The sequence below is a fragment of the Prunus avium genome, chromosome 5 (assembly GCF_965620075.1).
Source record: "Prunus avium chromosome 5, drPruAviu1.hap1.1, whole genome shotgun sequence".
In the NCBI taxonomy this organism is placed as follows: domain Eukaryota; kingdom Viridiplantae; phylum Streptophyta; class Magnoliopsida; order Rosales; family Rosaceae; genus Prunus; species Prunus avium.
The window spans coordinates 20,791,220-20,810,507 of record NC_142288.1 but is presented as its reverse complement, the minus strand read 5'-3'; the positions used below and the strand labels follow the sequence as shown (position 1 = coordinate 20,810,507).

The 19,288-nt window shown below is 39.4% G+C and overlaps 4 protein-coding genes across 4 annotated transcripts; 1 reads left to right on the top strand and 3 right to left on the bottom strand.

Moving 5' to 3' along the window:
• The first annotated feature begins 213 nt into the window (after positions 1-213).
• On the top strand, positions 214-3,694 carry LOC110748079 (cucumisin-like). Its single transcript, XM_088253365.1, has 10 exons — positions 214-322; positions 421-509; positions 693-790; positions 909-1,049; positions 1,132-1,231; positions 1,414-1,924; positions 2,007-2,329; positions 2,444-2,555; positions 2,660-2,873; positions 3,002-3,694. Exons 1-10 carry the CDS (start codon positions 239-241, stop codon positions 3,625-3,627), a joined length of 2,298 nt encoding a protein of 765 aa, XP_088109491.1. The 5' UTR covers positions 214-238; the 3' UTR covers positions 3,628-3,694.
• Positions 3,695-3,933: 239 nt separating this feature from the next.
• Positions 3,934-5,769, bottom strand: NRS/ER (nucleotide-rhamnose synthase/epimerase-reductase). The gene is made up of 2 exons (XM_021947829.2): positions 5,130-5,769; positions 3,934-4,666 (listed from the first exon to the last, which is right to left on the bottom strand). Exons 1-2 carry the CDS (start codon positions 5,574-5,576, stop codon positions 4,214-4,216), a joined length of 900 nt encoding a protein of 299 aa, XP_021803521.1. The 5' UTR covers positions 5,577-5,769; the 3' UTR covers positions 3,934-4,213.
• A 2,513-nt stretch (positions 5,770-8,282) lies between these two features.
• On the bottom strand, positions 8,283-15,496 carry LOC110748110 (phospholipase D beta 1-like). The gene is made up of 10 exons (XM_021948142.2): positions 13,816-15,496; positions 12,948-13,061; positions 11,937-12,131; positions 11,132-11,380; positions 10,966-11,034; positions 10,724-10,871; positions 10,273-10,421; positions 9,766-9,945; positions 9,462-9,659; positions 8,283-8,861 (listed from the first exon to the last, which is right to left on the bottom strand). Exons 1-10 carry the CDS (start codon positions 14,779-14,781, stop codon positions 8,568-8,570), a joined length of 2,562 nt encoding a protein of 853 aa, XP_021803834.1. The 5' UTR covers positions 14,782-15,496; the 3' UTR covers positions 8,283-8,567.
• A 353-nt stretch (positions 15,497-15,849) lies between these two features.
• LOC110748067 (L-type lectin-domain containing receptor kinase VIII.2-like) lies at positions 15,850-17,865 on the bottom strand. Its single transcript, XM_021948106.2, has one exon. It carries the CDS (start codon positions 17,863-17,865, stop codon positions 15,961-15,963), a length of 1,905 nt encoding a protein of 634 aa, XP_021803798.2. The 3' UTR covers positions 15,850-15,960.
• Between the last annotated feature and the right edge of the window lie 1,423 nt (positions 17,866-19,288).

The window sequence follows — 19,288 nt, the reverse complement described above, 5'->3', positions numbered from 1 at the left end:
CTGTCCGTAGTATATAGCATTACTCGTAACAATGTCGCTGTGTTTCCTTAAACAACAGGTTTCTAAGGCGACAATTACAAAACCAGAAGCAACAAGGTCAGGCCTGCCCCATTGATCTCTACCATGGAATTTGCAGTCCGTAGACATTACAATCTTCCAAGTTTGAGCTTCTATAAATACCCACTTGGGTCTTCTTATCAAACATATCAACTTATAGACTTAAACTCAGTTGGTACCAATGGCCAAGACTATGCTGCATTTTCTTCCATATGCATTTTTGCTTGCAGCATTTGTGCTAGCTTGCCATGGCCAAGGGAGAAAGGTATACAAAGTCTTCGTTTTTCTTATGTGTAAAATAGACCTGTATATCAATCAATCTACATTCTACTGATCACAAAATTTCTCTCTGTTGCGGTATAGGTTCATATCGTGTACATGGGAGAGCGGCCTCAGGGAGATTTTTCTGTTGCTTCCACACACCATTCAATGCTGGAAACTGTGCTTGGAAGGTTAGTGACACTATTTAAGACTATCATAACTCGGCATTTTTTTTATGAACATTGGCACATTGTCAAACACTCAAATGGGTGATCATAATTCATAATGGCTAGAAAGAACAGAAAGCTTTGCATCATAGCTAAATGCACTTACCATTTGAAATATCTCAAGCATTTGTGTTTCCTCGATCGCAGTACTTCGTCAGCCAAGGACTCACTGATCTATAGTTATGGGAAAAGCTTTAATGGATTTGCAGCAAGATTATCTGATGAAGAAGTTGCAAAGTTGTCAGGTGAGATTGCCATGCTAAAAAGCTTTTAAGAATGCAATAAAGTTGCAAAGATCTTAAGCCTTTGTGCACTTTTTCTAAACACATTTCAAAGCTAAGAATAAGAAAACATGGATTGCAGAAATGGAAGGTGTGGTTTCAGTTCTTCCAAACCACAAGCTAAAGCTTCACACAACAAGGTCATGGGACTTCATGGGTTTCAGCAAAGGCACACTTCCAGCACCTATAGAAGGAAAAGTTATTATTGGGGTTCTAGACACAGGTAACACTTGCGAGATAAAGAAAAACTCACAATCATCCTTTTGAAAAATTCGAATATGTTCTAATTGTCTTTGGTTTTATAGGAATCTGGCCAGAATCTGATAGCTTCAATGACGATGACTTTGGCCCTCCACCTTCAAAATGGAAGGGGAAATGCACAGGTGCCAACTTCACATGCAACAAGTGAGCTCTCTTGCTCCTCAAAAGATCAATTTGAATGCATCGAACCGCTATAAGTTTCAGATGCTATTACAGCAGAGCAAGAAATATGAAAGATTTGTCATAATAACATATAGCACTCTTGTGTACAAATGTTGTTCTTTGGCTCATCTTAATCACAACTGATGTAACATTTGACATCACAGCAAACTCATTGGAGCCCGCTACTACAACAGCGAAGACTACTATGACACCACTGACATCAAATCGCCAAGAGACTCCGAAGGACATGGAAGCCACACTGCTTCGACTGCTGCAGGCCGGGAGGTGCCAGCAAGTTACTTTGGGCTAGCTGCTGGAACTGCCAGAGGTGGAGTCCCCAATGCTAGGATTGCTGTGTACAAAGTCTGTTGGGCATCTGGATGTGCTTCTGCAGATATCCTTGCAGCATTTGATGATGCAATAGCAGATGGAGTTGATATTATATCTACTTCACTTGGCGCTCCCTTTCCACTTGAATATTTAGAAGACCCTATTGCTATTGGGTCATTCCACGCCATGAAATACGGTATATTGACCTCAAGTTCTGCTGGAAACTCCGGGCCTTTTCCAGCAACAGTTTCTAATTATGCACCTTGGATTTTGACTGTTGCTGCCAGCACGATTGACAGAAGATTTGTTGCGAAAGCAGTTCTTGGAAATGGAGAAATTTACTCTGTGAGTTTGACAGTCAACACTTGGATATCTAGCTGTATCATTCCAAGTCATCTTACTAATACCATACAATGATTTAATGCAGGGACTTTCTGTTAATAATTTCGACCTTAATGGGAAGTCGTATCCCCTAATTTGGGGAGGAGATGCTGCAAACTTCTCTGCAGGTGCTAACTCAGTGATATCAAGCCAATGTTTTGACGGAGCCATGAATTCATACAAAGTAAAGGGAAAGATTGTTTTCTGCGAAAGAATCGGGGATGGTTCTGGCATTCTGTCAGCTGATGGTGTGGGTACAATTATGGCTGATTCGTTGTTCACTGATTCTGCATTCAGTTTCCCGTTATCAGCAACAGTGATCACCACAGAAGATGGACAAAGAGTTTTGGACTATATCAGATCAACAGAGTAAGTATAATCTTGTATAATTTTTTATTCGCAGGGTAACGGATGGCATCACCAACTTTATGAAAGTCTATTATCTGCATCATTTTAATGAAAGAAAAAACCAACCTGTTTCAGGAATCCAATTGCAACAATTCTGGTTGGTGAGACGGACAAGGATGTCATGGCACCATACATTGTATCATTTTCTTCCAGAGGACCCAACCCCATAACCCCAGATATTCTCAAGGTGACAAAACTTTGAATGTCATGATTCTCGTCATCATTTTCCTTTTAAGTATGCTTCTGAGCTCATTATATTATATATTACTGAAATTGTGAAATGATGTACAGCCTGATCTCACTGCCCCTGGTGTTGATATACTTGCTGCTTGGTCTCCAGTGGCACCGCCTTCCATTGACTTCGAAGACACCAGGAGTGTCGAATATAACATCATCTCTGGGACTTCCATGTCCTGCCCTCATGCCAGTGGGGCTGCTGCCTATGTCAAGGCTGCCCATCCAAAATGGTCTGCTGCTGCAATCAAATCTGCCCTCATGACTACAGGTATGAACAGACTATATACTCATGTTTTCATTTTGGGAAAAACATACAAGTCCCTAGTATGTTCTCTTTAACTTATGAACAATGCGCTTCTCTCTATTAAATTACCAATACTTTTTCCCCATGAATAGCTCATGTCCTGGACCCAAAGAAGCACGATGAACTCGAATTTGCTTATGGTTCTGGTCATATCAACCCTCTGAAAGCAGTTAAACCTGGGCTCGTCTTTGATGCATTGGAAGCAGACTATGTACATTTCCTCTGCAAACAGGGCTACAATACAACTACATTAAAACTTATCACTGGTGACAACAGCAGCAGCTGTGGCAGAACAAAGCCAGGAAGAGCTTGGGATCTTAACTATCCATCGTTCTCTCTCGCAGTTGAAGATGGCCAAAAGATCGACGCTGTCTTTACCAGAACAGTCACCAATGTTGGCTCACCAAACTCAACTTATTATATTCATGCATACACTCCCTACTCCAGGGTTTCGGTAACACCATCCACCCTGTCTTTCTCTGCCATTGGCGAGAAGAAATCGTTCACTGTGAAGGTAAGTGGTCCACCGATTTCACAGCAGCCGATCGTATCTGGTGCAGTCCTTTTGACAGATGGGGTCCATTTGGTGAGAAGTCCACTTGTTATATACACAATCCTCCCTGGTGCTGCTTATCCCTCCAACTCCATACTTGAGAAAAGACCAAGCTTCAAAGGTTCCTCCTTGTATCACGGAAATGGGATCCTTGGACGCAACTAATTCCCAACTCTGCACTGTCTTTAACTGATTTCTCCTTTTAACTTATACAGAATTGCCATCCTGTAGTGTCTCTGCAAGATTGAAATAAAAACACAAAAGAATATTCTCTGGTTGCATATGTCCTCTGCCCTTCTTTTTCATCAGATTCGAAGAACAACCAAGGACACTTGACATATAACAATTTTAAAATATAAAAAAGGCTCTGCTGCCAATATATTTTGCTGCCTACCAAGTATATCATTAAGGCCTTCATGTAAAATTAAAACAAATAAATAAATAAAAAGAGGCTTGAAAAATTACATCGGATTAACGGAATCGAAAGACTAAAATATTGCTCATTAAATTTGAAAGCCATAAATACATCATCAATACCTTACAAAAAAATTCAACTTGGTACATCACTTCCGACTAGTTTATTGACTGATCAAGTTATTTCAAATACAACATTCCAATACAAACAAGGCAGACGTGCATGCCACCTGGGAGAAGGAGCTGTATTGTATAGTGGAGAGATCACATTAACCCACATGAACTGAATTCAATTGAGAGAAACATGGAAACCAAAAATTCAAACCTAAAAAAGTTTTCAAGCTTTGGCAGTCTTCTGATTTGGCTTGAACACATTCTTGATGAGAGATTCCTTGATGGATAAGAGTTCAGGGAATTCTTGCTTCAATTTCGTGGCATCAAGCTCATTGTTGCTCCTGGGAGCAACAATCACCTTTGCCTGCTCCTCAAGAGTAAAGTTCTTCCATGTGAAGCTGGGGTCAATGTATTCCTTATACATCTCCAAGATCTCATTGTGGCTGACCACTCCAGGGTTTGTGAAGTTATAGATTCCGGTGAGGTTTCTCTTCGCCATCTCGATCGAAATGGGGAGGAGTTCATCCAAGATCGTCATGGAGTTTGGAATGTCTACTACTTTCTCATATCGAGTGATCTTCGTGATGAAGTTACGTGGGTTGGATAAATCAGATGAAATCGGCATTCTAACACGCAAAGTACAGACATTCTCGAAATTGTTGAGCAGATCTTCCACCTTTCAAGTATCATCAAGTAGCCAAAATTAGTAATTGTCATCTTTCATGCTTTCTTGCAAAGATCTAAGACAATATGAAATCAAAACGCCACCTCGCGGTGAATACTATACAAGACATAAATAGAGATACAATGGTGCTATTTTTACTACAAATTTCACTTTTTTGGCACGTCACATGCACATTTCATAATTTTTTTCCACCCACCCAATGGTCCCAATCTGTGAAATATCATCAGGCTTATATAAATTGGCATCAAATATTTAAGCTTTTAGCAAAAACAAACATCTATAACCCAAAATTGCACGACATTACAGATCCAACAACAGAATCTCCAGATCTAAAATACCCAAATGAGATCTTACCAAATCAATAAAAATAAAGAAAAACAGGGCAAGGACAAATTGGTAACTACGTAAACGTAAATTGGCAATGTAAAAGTAAGGTCAAATGAGATCAACTCACCATGGCCTTGGTCTTGGAATAGAAAGATCCGATAAAGTTGGGCGTGTCCTCCTCCTTGAACCCGACGCCCGAACCGAGCTGATGACCCGCATCGTACTCGAAAATGCAACCCGTCGCGTAGTTAACGAGGACCAGCCCGCGCTCCCTGCACACGTCAGCAAGGGTCAAGGTGCCGACCACGTTGGTGCGGATGGTCTCGACCTTATGGGATTCGCACCAGTCGACGTTGGGGCGGCCGGTGACACCGGCGGCGTTGAAGACGTGGGTGGGCTTGATGGCGGCGATGTCGGCCTCGAGCGAGGCGCGGCTCTCGAGGCGGCCGGAGCCGTACTCGTAGGCTATGGATTGGGCCTCGCAGAGCTTGCCGAGGAGGCCACCTATCCAGCCCGTCCTGCCGTAGATCAGAAACTTGAGCGGCTTCTCGGCGCCGTTGGATGGAAAACCCATGGCGAGGAGAGAGAGGAAGAGGTGTTTGAGATTTGGATCTAAGAAGAAGAAGAATGAAAGGAAGAAATGGAAGGGTGTGTTTGTTGTTGTGAGGAGGAAGGAAGCGAAGAGCGTGTATTGTATATAGGAATTATATAAGTGACAAGGGAGACGAGAGACGGAGTGGCCGAGTGCGAGTGTTTCGGAACACTGATGGTATCTTTAATTCTCTGCCTGAACAAAGGAGGTGGGTTAGGATGAGGGTGACCTCACACCCTATACCATGGACTTCACCCCTCTTTTTTCTTCCTTTTTCTGGATTTTGGGTTCGGATCGCGGTGGCGGATTGTCAGTCGTTAGATATACGTACATTTTATTGTTAGGCTTCGAAAACGAGATTTGAACTTTTGTCGTGGATATAAAGGTACTAGAAGTGTTTCATTACCGAAAAGATCAGTTCCTATTTGGACAAATTTATTGTGAGTGGTAATTTTGGTAGTTATCTAATATTTTGTCTTTTAACCCTGAATTTGAGTTTTACTTATTTAGACATTTTAGCCATGAGGGTCTCTATATTTTAACCAAATTTTAACTAAAATAACTAAAAAGCTATTATATCAAACTACTTAAAAATATATATATATTTCCTACAACAATGTTCTCTATTTTGACTAAGCTCTAATATTTTATTATTTCTTAAAATTTAAATGTTTGAGTAACTAAAATTAAAAGTTCATTAAAAAATGAAAGAGTAAGAGGTGAGAGAGAGGGTCGTGGGCCTAGGGAGAGAGAGGAAGTAATGGAGAACCATCAATTTCTCTCTCCTTCTCTAGTAGAGAGCCACCAAACTCAAATAGGGAGTTCTGCAAAATGGAGAGCCATATAGCAAGTATGATGGAGTTCCGTTCTGCCCTCATTCTAGCCAAAATGGCTAAAGATGAGAGTATAACAACTCTACTAGAGACAATGGCAGACCTACGAAGGGGCTCGATTGAGCTTTAGCCCAGTGCTAGTTTTGTAGTTTAGTATTAATTGTACAACAAAATTCATAGCAATTAAATATTAACCCACTTATCTTTTAGAATTCAGCCCATCCTAACCACCCTCATCAGATTATTTTCTTCTACCCAATGAAATGATACCATATTTTCTATAATATATATAGAATCCTACCATTGAGGCACATTGATGAAGTTAATTTCTTATTTGGTCTTCATTAGTTGATGGATTGTTGTCCTTTCATTTTCACTAATTGAAAGAACACCTGTAAAATGCCAATCGGGTTATTGTTGGGTAAGTTTGAATTAGCAAGGGAAGTGACAATATTAATATGTGATTCCATGAAGTACATAAAAGGAAAAAAAGAAATTACAATAATAAAGAGACAAAATAGATAAAATTAAGACACTGAATTGACTCATATTCCTATTTCCTAGTATTTGCATATCATAATTCCAGTGGGATTTATAAGAAAAAGAAATTCAAGTGACACGATTTGAATCCTACCACATGTTTTCCATGATGCCCCTAAATTAAGTAAATTTTATCATTTAAGCATCAAGCTTCATGGAGATTGTGAGCAAGCGTCCCCTCTACATGTTCTAATTAATTAAAGTGTATTAATTCTTGCTTGCTTTTCTTTTCTTTTTCTGGCAATACTTTCACTTTCTTTTATTCTTATCCCTAGATCCAAGCCCTTCCAACATTTCCATAGAACCTTAAAATGTAAGCTATATTGTCAATTTGGTATAATTCAAACTCACAAGCATTTCTAAGTTTTCAAAAGTGATTGAGATAATAAAAAATAAAAAATTTGCTCTTCTTAGTGAAACTAAATGAAATATTTAGTAGATTCTCTTTGGTTTTGCTCTTTTTCGTTCATTGTGGGATTTTAGTAGGGAAAATTATAACCACTCGGCTCCTACATGAATTATAGACTATGTTACTCTTTAGCACCGTAAAAATCATGATTTTGTTCCAATGTGTTTTGCATGCGATCTTTCAAAATGAGAGTATCAATATTTTGGATGCTAAAAATACCCTTCAAAAGGGTCACATGCGAATCACGCATAAATTTTTGGAGGAAAATGGCAAATTGACACAATTCATTTGCAAGCATTAAATTGCAACAAAGCCATAATTCTGGTGGCATTGGTCTAAAATTTCCATGACCAAACTATATAACCCAAATTAGTTGTGGTGGTTATATAAGATCATGGCAGGAATCAGGATGATGCTTGATGCAGCTGCAGAACACTGTTAATAAACCCGTATATGGTAGTGAAGTGAGATACGAATCTCTTGTCCAAACGAATGGGTGGTTTGAGTAAGAACGTCCCTTTAGCTCAACACTAGTGTTAATCGTGTGACAGCGAAAGAAAAGCTTTGTAGGACCCATGTTTCCATCTTCCACATTTACTCGTGATATGCGGTTCTATTTCTTGACTCTCCTTCACAATCGCATTTGGAATCAAAACTACAAATTCCTCCTTTGGTCTAGTGGTATTCCTTTTTCCAATGTTGAAAGATGTCCAAAGTTCGACCCTACCCCCAACACTCAGAAAATAACTCACATTTTGCCGTCAATCTTAGCTCATGTGGCAGGCTGGGTGGATGAAAGAGATATCGTAGGGTCGATTTCGCTCGAGAAAAAAAGGAAAAAGGAAAAATTATACTTGGACATGATTAAACAGCCATCAATTTGACCATGGTGTATTGGAAAGTTGGTAAACTTAACTGTAGCAGTAGAAGCTAGTGATTGAGAAATAGAAAAAAGGAGAGGTTTTGAGTATATGCGCCTTCATGCAGCATTCAACAAAACAAACAAAATATATTCACAGCACTTGTAGGTTCAAATCCTGGCTTTTGGTGAGTAAGAAAAAAAAATGAAAAAAAAAAGTGTGAAATTGGATCAAGCCGTATGACCAGGAATTGAGGCAGAAGCATACTTTTCACTTGGACTTAAAACTGTACTGAAAGCCATTGTGAATATGTAGGTGTTGATGAATTGGATCAGATGGTGAGATTTTCTTGGATGGCTGTAAATGCCCCCAGTATGTTGCCACCAACATCTGGAAATGTTTCACAGCCAGGAAGTGCCTTCACCTTGCCTGTTTGATCAACTTCAACTGGATATTTTAGGAGGTGACTCTTCATTTCTGTAATCTCATCGGCTGCATATTGCCTCCAGTTCTGCTCACTCAAAGACCGTACCCGTCTCATGCATTCGATGCTCTCTGGTTGCTTGAAACATTCTTCAAGAGATCCAATGTGCTCTGCCCACAGTGACATTCTATATCCATATATCTGCAATCGCACAAACATATCAAATTATTACATACTTTTTCTTGTCGCCTATCATTTCCATATGCATGATTCATGAATGATGACCTGTTCCTATGTTTTGGTTGAAAATTGTTAAGAATGGCATATAATTCTGTAATGCTGCAGAAAATTCTCTCAGCCATCTTTCGACTTTCAGGAATCATTTACAAAATGCATTGGCAACCTCTAGCAATATGATTACAATAATCTCTGCATTGGGAATTATCAATTGTGATACCTTGAAGCAAACTAAGAAAACTAAGCACCAAACATATTTTGACTTGAAGAAACAAGTATTAGAGACTTTTCAAGCACTGATAAAGAAGAAAGCAACCTTGCAGTTATTGCTGCTACTGAACACAAATTTAGGACTAAATTCAATGAAATCTGACTACTTTTTTTTCTTTTTTTTGGCCAGAGAAATTTGGATATTCAGACAACCTAAGTTTTGGTCGAAAATTGTTAAGAATGGTATATCATTTCTCTCAAGCTCTTAAACTTTCAGGAATCATTTACAACACATAAATCCACAGGAAACCTCTAGTAATATGAATACAATAATCTTTAACTTGCCAGGCTTACCTGTCCATGTGGACTTGAGCGTTTGCTAGCCCAGGTATGCTGAGGCTGATATGCCCCCATTGCTATTTCAGTATCTCGGGTACCTTCCATGGATCGCTGATTGATATTTGCAGATCCCAAGATGACATACTCATCGTCCACTATCATTCCTTTGGAATGGACGTAGATCATAAAGCGTCGGTACTTCCGAGTGAGTGCCTGGATTACAGAAAACCAAAAGAAACAATTGAGGCACATTGGAACACATAGCTTCTGGAAAAGGGAAAGCTAAATATCAACTCAAGAGAAATGTCAGGGGAGATACTTGAGGAGCGTTTGCTTCTTTTTTGTTTGCCTTTGCAGCAGAGTTGTCTTCACCACTTGGCGTCTCACGATTCCCAAGGCAAAAGAAATTCAAGTAGTCTTGTGGACAATACTTATTGTCAAGTCCAACCTCCTTTAGAGCTTTGTAAATCATTTCATACATCATTTGCATTGTTTTATGCTGCAGTAATAGAAAAATAGCAGGTGAAAAACATGCAACAATAAACTCACAAATAGTGCCACATTGTTAGTTTCATCTGAATAATGGTCAAAACAAATTGCCTTGAAAATAAATTTGGATAATTTGAGATAAATTTGGATTCCAGACGTACTTCATGAGGGCAAAAGAGAAAAACTTGATGCAAAAGAAGGGGGTCTGCATAAATGATCTTTGTTTATTACAGCCCAACAAGCTTCATATGATATGCTAGAACTCTAATTAGTCTCAACTCAAGCCAACATTGCTTAAGACACCTATAAGTACTTTTTAAAATAGTAATCAGATTACCTGCCAAAAGAGAATTCGTTGAATAGGAGTGCTTGTAGGAACACCTTCTGGCCACATGGGGATAACAATGTATACACAAAATCTCTCATTTGCTTTGATTTTATTTACGATTTTAAGAGCAATTTCCATTGGTATTAAATTGTTTGCACCTGCAGAAAAATGCCTTATCACTGATGTCTCTATGACAAACAATAAATCACATGGAAAGACGATATAAGTTTAGGATCCGATTTAACATATGCCACGTGTATTGCTTTATCATCCAAAATTTGATTATTTCCCCCTAATTTCTTGTTCAGAGTTAAGGAGAGCTTATTACATTATTTCCTCAACATAATTCCAATGCTACGTGCTTGCACTAAGTGGGAAGGGAAAAAGGGAACACTGAAATGTTTAATGAACCACCTAAATTCATTTCATGTTCACCTGCTTCAAAGGTCAGAGTTCTCACCTAAATCATTGTATAAGTTCCAATTATATGATGACCCAAGGAAGTACTGGTTCTCTATGTAAATAAAATGTTGAGCTGCACGGATTGCCTTGACATATGCTGCATGTATACTCATGTCTATCAGCTCATGCTTCCCACAAACCAGGTTCTGTTACAGAATGCAGACATATGGTGAACCATCAGAATTAAGTTTGTGAGATATTTTATGTTTGTGCAAAGAAGTTAAAAGCCAAACATCTCACCATGCTTGCAGCATACTTTGAGTCCTTCGGAAATCCTTTCACGGAATTGGAATCAATTGAACGGAAAACCTTCAATTGTGAGCAAATGGTTAACTGTATTTTAAACTCATACCCAAAAAAAGAAAGAAAAAAACCCTCAGATATAGCTGGCTGACATCCAATATACCTGAACATCCCAAGCTTCTAGATCATCTCCACTCAGGCAAGGAACATCCGCTATCCCAATAATTTCAGGAATTCTCTCAATCCTGAGTAATGCATCATCATGTGGTGTTTTCAGTTTCTGAAGACCGTGTGGTTTTGAAGCCTTCAACCAACGCTCCTCAAAATTGGTGAGGACGTCATACGCTGCTGGACCATCAATTTTACTGTGCAAATCATGCCATGGCTGCCTTGGACAACCAACAGCACGCTCCTGTTGTGTACCCAAAAAAAAAAATTGCGGTTTAAAAGGTGAAGTGGGGAAAACTCTACATTATTACACTATTTGAAATTGATTCATCAAGGTGAACTTTTCATGAGAGCTCTGCCACGGAACTGGTAAACCAGTAACAACAAAGAATTGCCTGCTCCTTATAGGATCACAAAAGTATGAGAAACTTTTGAAGAAAGAGTGAGCATGTAGTTCATTAATAACTATTGAATATTCTCTTTCATGTTTCATAAGAAAAGTGCTTATAGACTTTCAATATTGCATTTTGTGTCCATCATCTAATGATGGACGCAGTCATTATTCAGCATCTCATACCAAGCATTACATGTTACATTTGGCATTTAACCTGGAAACTGCTTTGATGCCTGTATGTTTTGCCAATCATAACATTTTCTAGCCACCATTATTACAGTAACAGAATCATAGAACTATACATGACCCTTGTCAAACTAGACAGCCTAAACAAGAAGAGTACACATTTTAGATGAATGGAAACACTATAACCAACAACAAAGTAGAAAACTAATACAATGGTTACCGAGAAAGTAGGGTTACGACAGTCATCTTTGTGCAGAGTCTTCATACTCCTAAAGATAGAATGCTCTGGAGTGTCATAGCGCCCCATGCATAAATCAAGACCTCCAACAAATGCAATGATCTTTCTTTTAGAATGGCCAGCATCAGCATCCACAAGCACTGTTTTCTGATGATGGGTATAGATTGTTCCAGCTTCCTGTAACCAAAGACAAAATTTGAAAGGTTCAAGGAAAGCACTAACTCAGAACATTATGCATGTAAATTACAAACAAATAAATAGATAGTGACCGACAATTATACATGTGAAGAGTTTCTTTCATCTAATAAGTATCTGAACAGCACATGACAAGATAAATCAATCTCAGTTATGCCAAAAATATTTCCTTTTGGTTTTAACAAGGATGCCCTCAGAATTCCAGGACTTGTGAAAAAGAAAAATTCTTTGCGCATGCTAGCCAGAAACAAATGATTTAGCAGCATAAGTAGTCAGTCATAGACCATTTGACATAAGCTTAGAGCTAGTCAGCCATACGAGATATCAGTTCTTGTTTCTGAAGTCAGTGATACTACGAACATGTCAAGAAATCTAAAAAAGAAACACTGATTCCTAGTCCTCAAACAGATTGCAGGTGGAACTTCTATTCTGGTTTCAATCAAGAGCATGAAGATTTTCTTTTGGTCATCTAAAACAATTTGAAGAAGGATAGTTGAAGCATTTCCGCTGCAGAACCAAATACAATTTCTTAGTATAAGTGAATCAAATGCAATACTCCCACTAATGTGATGTCCAACATTAGGAATATCAAGTGAGACAAAAGCGATTGGTCCCATTGGGCCATTTGGACTTTCCATAACTCATTTCATCCTCTTCTTTTTCCCAATACCAGGTTCATTTAATAGTGCAATTTGATAAGTAATTGAAACTTTTTAGCACCAAATGAGAAGAAAAAAAACAAGGACAATGCCTCCTTTCTCAACTTCCATCATAAATGCAGGGATTGTTTTATCCAACCTGCTTTTTGACCCAGCTACCCTTTACAGCAGATCGAGGGCAAAGTAGCACTTGGACTGAAGAGTGCTTGAAGAAACGCCTAGTCTCCTCATCATAAGTTTGCATGACCCCTTCCTACACATTACATAGTCAATGATATCAGGTGAAAGAAGACAGTTATTGACGGACTTGAGCAGGTAAAAGATACTGAAGTGACAAATAAAAACAGAATTGGATAATCATGTACAACAAACTATTAGTTTTCTCAAGCATTTATTCAAGCTACACTTGGTGTTAACCAGATGAAGCGCATAGCCTTTGTGTCTTGTAGATGTGTTAAGAAGATAATGAGACGAAATTTTAAATTACAAGGCACGAAAGGAAATATGACTGCAGAAAACAAGCAACATTTTCGCCAACTAGCTTGGTGCTTCATAAAGAATCGTATCTTAAATAAAATATTAAAATTTGAAGTGAAGGATTTTATCTAAGAACAGACACAAACTATGTTCTATTTTTGAGATTTCATGAATCTTAAGATGTTTGATCACCTTTATGTCGTGTAATCAGGAAGTAGAACTAAGAATAGACTCAGTAAAACGTCAAGTCAGTTTCAGCACCATATAGAAGAAAGGTTGCATTATTTCTCTGCTCTCCTAAAGCTATAAGTTGCAATCAATATTCTTGAGCCCTAAGACAGGAATATATCAGATTTGCAAAGAAGTTGTTGGAGCTTCAACATTGGGCCAATTATAACTTGTTCAATAGAAGGGTAAAACTCATAAAGCATCCTAATATGCAAGAAAAGTAAAATGAGGTTATGTGAACCAAAATTATATTGTAGTACAAAATAGCAGAATAATATATTTCTAATCTCCTGAGGCCTTACCGTTTTATATCCCAAAATGCTCCTTGAAGTTGGATCATCCCAAACAAGAAGCAGCACCCTCACACCTTCCTGTGATTTGGTCTTAAGAAGATCCCCTAACATGTAATCTGTTGTCTCATCTTTATTCCGGACCAATCTAACCTTGTGGTACACTGACCACCCAGTAATGTATATCAAACGGCGGGCCTGACTTATTGCATCAAACATGTCTTGCCAACAATTCCCCTGCTCATACTGAACCCTGCCATCAAGCTCCAGATTGGGAAGGCAACCATCATGAACATGGGCATCTTGATAGAGAGTAACTCTACCACCTCTCCTAAGAGGAAAGTAAGTACCAGGGACCCCTTGATGATCAGGGTCTGAGCCTACTCCCTGATTATAAAAGGTCAAATTTTCAATTGGGGTATATTGTATTGATAGAGTCAAAGTAGCTCCAGGCTTACATATTTTCCCGTTGGAATTAAGGATTGGAAAGGTTCCCTCAACTTTCATGCCAGAAACTAATCGTTCAACTGGGATTCCTACAGCACCTATGATCTGGGAGCCCACAACATCACTGTCTTTCACAACAAAATGGACTTCTGAAGCATAATGGGCAACAGGAACATCAAAATGCTGCTCCCAAACTGGGTTTTCGCTATTACTGATCACAAAAGTCCTCCCAACTACAGCACCTGCTACTGATATTGTCACATATGGATCACTGGTTATTTCATCAGATGTTTTCCCTTCACTTTTGCTGCTAAGTCTGCTAGGCAATCTTAAAAACACGTCTCCGAGAGTCTTGTGAAGCATATCCATATTAGGAAGCTTTTTGGCCTTCATGACCCAAATAGCTAAGTTACCATGTAAAAGAGACACCTTCAGAGAGCCGTTGGCTGCCTGAAATGGCAGAACTTGTTGACCCTGGCCATGTTCTGAGCCTCCAAATGATAACGATTCAGTATAAACAGGATAAGCCATACAAGAATACTTCTCAGTTGTCACCTCCAAAACAAAAAAATTAGAACTTGATGAAATGACACAGAACCACTGACAGAAGAATATCAAACAAACTCCACCAACTAAATTGCTACCCAAAAGCCAATAACAGGTTTCAAAATCATAAAAGGGTAACTACCCAATTCACAAAGACCCCCTATTTCTTGTTGCTCGACACCAAAGAAAGAATTGGCACTAAAATGAATCTGGCTTGGCTTATTCAAGGTAGTGGGAAGGAAAACTAGCCAAATGGGCTATATTCATCTGGTGGAAGAAATAGGCCAGAACTGAAATTAGGGGTTTAAGGGTAGGCAGAAATAATATGATGGGCTGCTCTGAATGAGTAAAAGAAGGTAGGCTTTGAAAGTGAAATAAGGAAGAGAGAACAATAAAATATATGTGGTAGTAGGTGAATGGGTATGAAGAAGAAGAAGAAGAAGAAGAAGACGAAGATTTTCCCATTATTAAACGCAAAAATGTGGACCCAAATGAATAATCAACGCAAAATTCCCAAATAGGAGGCAGTGATACAGCTGAAACAAAGCGTTGAAAAACAAAGAAGGATTGAGAAGACATCGGGTATTCTTCCTTGACATGCTTGGAAAGTTCCATAAGCTGGAGAAATGTTTTCAGATTGATTGTGAAGTTTATTTTTGTTTCCTTTTCTCACTGCCGTTCTTCTCGTCAAACGAAAATCAACACCTCGTCGGCTAAAGGAAGGCAGGCTAAAACGCGAAGCTGTCGCTGGCTTTTAGGCGCGTGTTTTATAATTATCAGTTTTTTTAATGACATTTAGACCGTTATGTCCGTGGCTTTGTTCTTTATTTATTGGATCCATCTTTAGTGTTCATAAGCTGTCACAAGTTTTTAGGTACCAAAGACATTGGTTGTAATGGTGGGCCTGATCTGATCCCAGAGTTTTTAACCAGTATTGTACACCCTATGATTCCGTTGCCGATTCCCTTGCAACTTGTTGGCTTTGTGTAGCATATCTTATGTTGGAATGACGATCGGATCAATGCTAAAAGCTCGTCCCTTTATAACTTATTGACTTTGAGCTACAACATCGTTAAAATTAATACATTGATTACAAAATTTTAATCATAACTAAAATTTGCAATCGGAAAGAGTTCTTGTGTCGTATTATTTCTCTAATAGAGGCTAGAGCACTATGGGCCTACTATGGGAACTAGATGCAAGGCACTGAACCACCTCTTCCATGCAAGGCCTCCTACCACTCTCGCTCGCGGTACAACTCAGCCCAATTTTCAAAATACGAACCACTTCCTCCGAGTTAACTCGGTCTCCCATCCTCTCATCCACAACCCTCCCTATCTCTCCCTTCTCAAACATCTCCCGCGCAAACCCCAAAAGACCCTCCTCTTTCCTTCCCGCCACAGTTTCCAAAACCAACATCCCAAACCCGAACACATCACCCTTGCTGCCCCGACCCGACCCTGGCAGAAAGAAGTCCAACCCGTAATCTCCAAGGACAGGTCGGTAATTTACATCCAGGAAAACGCTGCTTGCCTTCAAATTTCCATGAGCGAGCTGCTTGGAATGGAGGAAGCTCAAACCCTGTGCTATGTCCTTGACGAGCTTGAGCCGCCACGTCCATGGCAGCGCTCCAATCCCGAACAGCCACCTGTCCAAGCTTCCGTTCGGATAATGATCGTAGACGATCATGGCCTCTCTACCGTCACAGCACCACCCGCGTATGTTGGGTAGATTCGGGTGACTCGCCCGAGTTATTTGATCGCCGAGTCTTTTCGTAACTCGGGGGGAACTCAATAACTGAGTCGAGAACCGCTTCACTGCGACCTGGCACCCATTCACAAGCTTCCCTCTGTACAAAACGGACGTGCTGCCTCCTCTACAGTCGGTGGCCAAGACTTGGGCTTTGTCAAAACGCCGCGTTGAGATGTAGAGCTCTGCAAATGTGAAACGGCGAGGACTGATTGGAAGCATTGGCCTTTGTTTTGTGTCGAAGAACAAAAGTGCATCCGAGGTGTTTGTTTTCATGCGGCTGAAGTAAAAACTGAGCAAAGCCACTGAGCTCAAGACTAGCAGAGCGACAAAGATTAAGAAACTGCTTGGTGGGTTTGTGTGGGGTGTGGTGGAGTACTTGGAGACTAGGTGCGCTACATTTCTGTGGCAAATTTTGGTGGATGGGACGTGAAGAGAAGCTTGTACTGTGGATGAAAAGTTCCATGAAAGTATATTGTGGATTGAATTTTGTGATGAATTTCCAGTGGAAGCAGAGAACCCTACGAACATGTACTCTTGAAGAAATGGAGAGAGGTTTAGAGGTGAAGACAATATGGGTTTTGAGGGAATTGGGTTGCCATCTAAACCCAAGTGGATGTTGATGTGTTTATGATTGCCATCATAGGTGATCCACGCTCTGTGGACTTTGCTATTGTGGAGGGAAATATTAGCTTCTGACAAATTAGCGGTTTTGAATGAGACTGCGGCCCCAAGGTTGATGCCAATGTGATCATCATTGGGGTCGCCAAATTGCGGATCGTGGTTAGTGTCAAACTCGACTGCAAACACCTTGTAATGGTTGCATGCATCGTTGAGGATTCCGAGCCAGGGGCCCGGTCGTCCTACGGTGAACTCATCGGGGGAAATGACAAAGGCGAGGCCATTGCCCCCGCGAGTTGCCATGGAGTTAGTGGTGAATTGGAAGGAGAATGTGGTCTCGAAAGAAGCTGGGGTTAGTGTTAACGGGTCGAAGAGGCGTATAGGAGAGGAGTAAATGGCCCTGCCTACTTGGTATGTAGGCTGATCAGCTTGTGATGATGATGAATGGGGTATTTGAATCACACCCTTCTCTTCTGAGGCTCTTGCATTGCCAAGGAATTTTAGTTGAGGAAAATTGGTTCCAAGGCTTGAAGTTGTGAGAAAATTTGGGAAGTGAAGGTGTTTGGTGACATTTGTGAAAGGCCCCTTTGGGTGATGTGTGAAGGAAAATCTATGTGCCTGAAGAAGTTGGGGTTGCTGTACAAGATGCACAATTGAGCCTAAAATCAATAGCCACCATAAGCACGGTGGAGAATCCATTTGATGAAGGGTGAATGTTGGGGAAGCTCAATTTGATGTTTGCCCTATTTATAGTGTAGGTGGGTGCCTTTTTTTCTGGCTAAGAAAATGTTAAAAGTACATTGCTACTGTAGATTTCAATGGTGGCCACAAAGCTTAATTCCATGCAACGTGTAGCATTTGCATAGATAGCGCTACAAACTCAATATTTCCCCTTTGAAGCATATCACTGTTTGATTGTCCTCCAATAGAAGATGTTTGAGAATCCAATTAAAATCAAGTAATCACCCTCCAAAGGCATCCACATACGTCTATGGCGGCTGACCTACTCTTTCCATGCCACCTTGAGACATGACATAAGGCCTTAAAACGTTTTAAAGGTAGGTAGCACTCAGTACCTTTAAAAAAGATAAGAAAAAGTTTTCAACCCAAATGGAATAGTACATACCATGCACCTTATGCTTGCTTTTGTTTTAAGGATTAATGTTGTTTGAAAATGTTTCTGTGTAAACCCTCTCCTCTAATCGCTTGTACTAAAAATAATAATAGTAATAATGTAGTTCATGTTACATATTTCGACTCTCCATATAACATTAACATTGATGCCATCTTCAATGAAATTTTGAATAGTCACTTATATTGAACATTGATACCATCTCCATACATAACTTAATATATTGAACAGTCACTTATATGATGTGAGGCAATTTGATCCCGGACAAATTGATAACAAATATTTGGTGAATAGGATTAGTTCCTTGCTCTTCAATTTTTATGGAAATAGTCATTCCAGATTTTCTTAGAAGTATGCAATGCATAACACAATCTGTTCCATCATATAACACCATACATAATTCTCGATCATCTTCTAGCTAAGCTTTTGGTGCATATTGCTTCTTCATTTATTAAGTTTTGATGCTTAACTTTTGTGCAGAGTGCTTGTTATCTTGTACAAGATTAGTGGAGCACTAGTTGTCCTTTTTTTCGCATTTTAAATGAACTCTTATCTTGCAAGTTGCAACTTATAAAGAGAAGAAAATATAAATATATCTTGATATCTTTTGGTGATCGTACGGATCACAAAATATGAAGCAATTTTACTGGCTTTGAAATTGCAGTCAGTACATGCGCATGCGCATATATATTGTATAATAGAAGTGCTTCAAATGAAATTTACTTGCAATGCTCAAATTTTGTTTTGTTGTAATAGCTTTTGAATTCAATACATTACACTTCCAAATTCCAACTGGCAGAATGTGAGAGTTCTGTAACTTTTTAGGTTTGAAGCATAAGTAGAGGAGAAGTCTTGAACGGGTTTATGCACGTCCCTCTCCTTGCATTCTGGTCACGCGATCAATGAATGTGAGACGGCATACATTGTTTATAGAGCTACTGTCTATTTTATGAGAACACATTCATTAGTTTTTTATTTACCAGGCAATGC

Coding starts and splice junctions, on each gene's coding strand:
- LOC110748079 (XM_088253365.1), top strand. CDS start 239: ATGGCCAAGACTATGCTGCATTTTCTTCCATATGCATTTTTGCTTGCA. Junction 2,330..2,443: donor GACTATATCAGATCAACAGA/GTAAGTATAATC, acceptor AACCTGTTTCAG/GAATCCAATTGCAACAATTC. Junction 2,556..2,659: donor TAACCCCAGATATTCTCAAG/GTGACAAAACTT, acceptor AATGATGTACAG/CCTGATCTCACTGCCCCTGG.
- NRS/ER (XM_021947829.2), bottom strand. CDS start 5,576: ATGGGTTTTCCATCCAACGGCGCCGAGAAGCCGCTCAAGTTTCTGATC. Junction 4,667..5,129: donor ATTCCAAGACCAAGGCCATG/GTGAGTTGATCT, acceptor GATACTTGAAAG/GTGGAAGATCTGCTCAACAA.
- LOC110748110 (XM_021948142.2), bottom strand. CDS start 14,781: ATGGCTTATCCTGTTTATACTGAATCGTTATCATTTGGAGGCTCAGAA. Junction 11,381..11,936: donor GTCGTAACCCTACTTTCTCG/GTAACCATTGTA, acceptor GGTACACAACAG/GAGCGTGCTGTTGGTTGTCC. Junction 10,422..10,723: donor GAACTTATACAATGATTTAG/GTGAGAACTCTG, acceptor ATTTTTCTGCAG/GTGCAAACAATTTAATACCA.
- LOC110748067 (XM_021948106.2), bottom strand. CDS start 17,865: ATGGATTCTCCACCGTGCTTATGGTGGCTATTGATTTTAGGCTCAATT.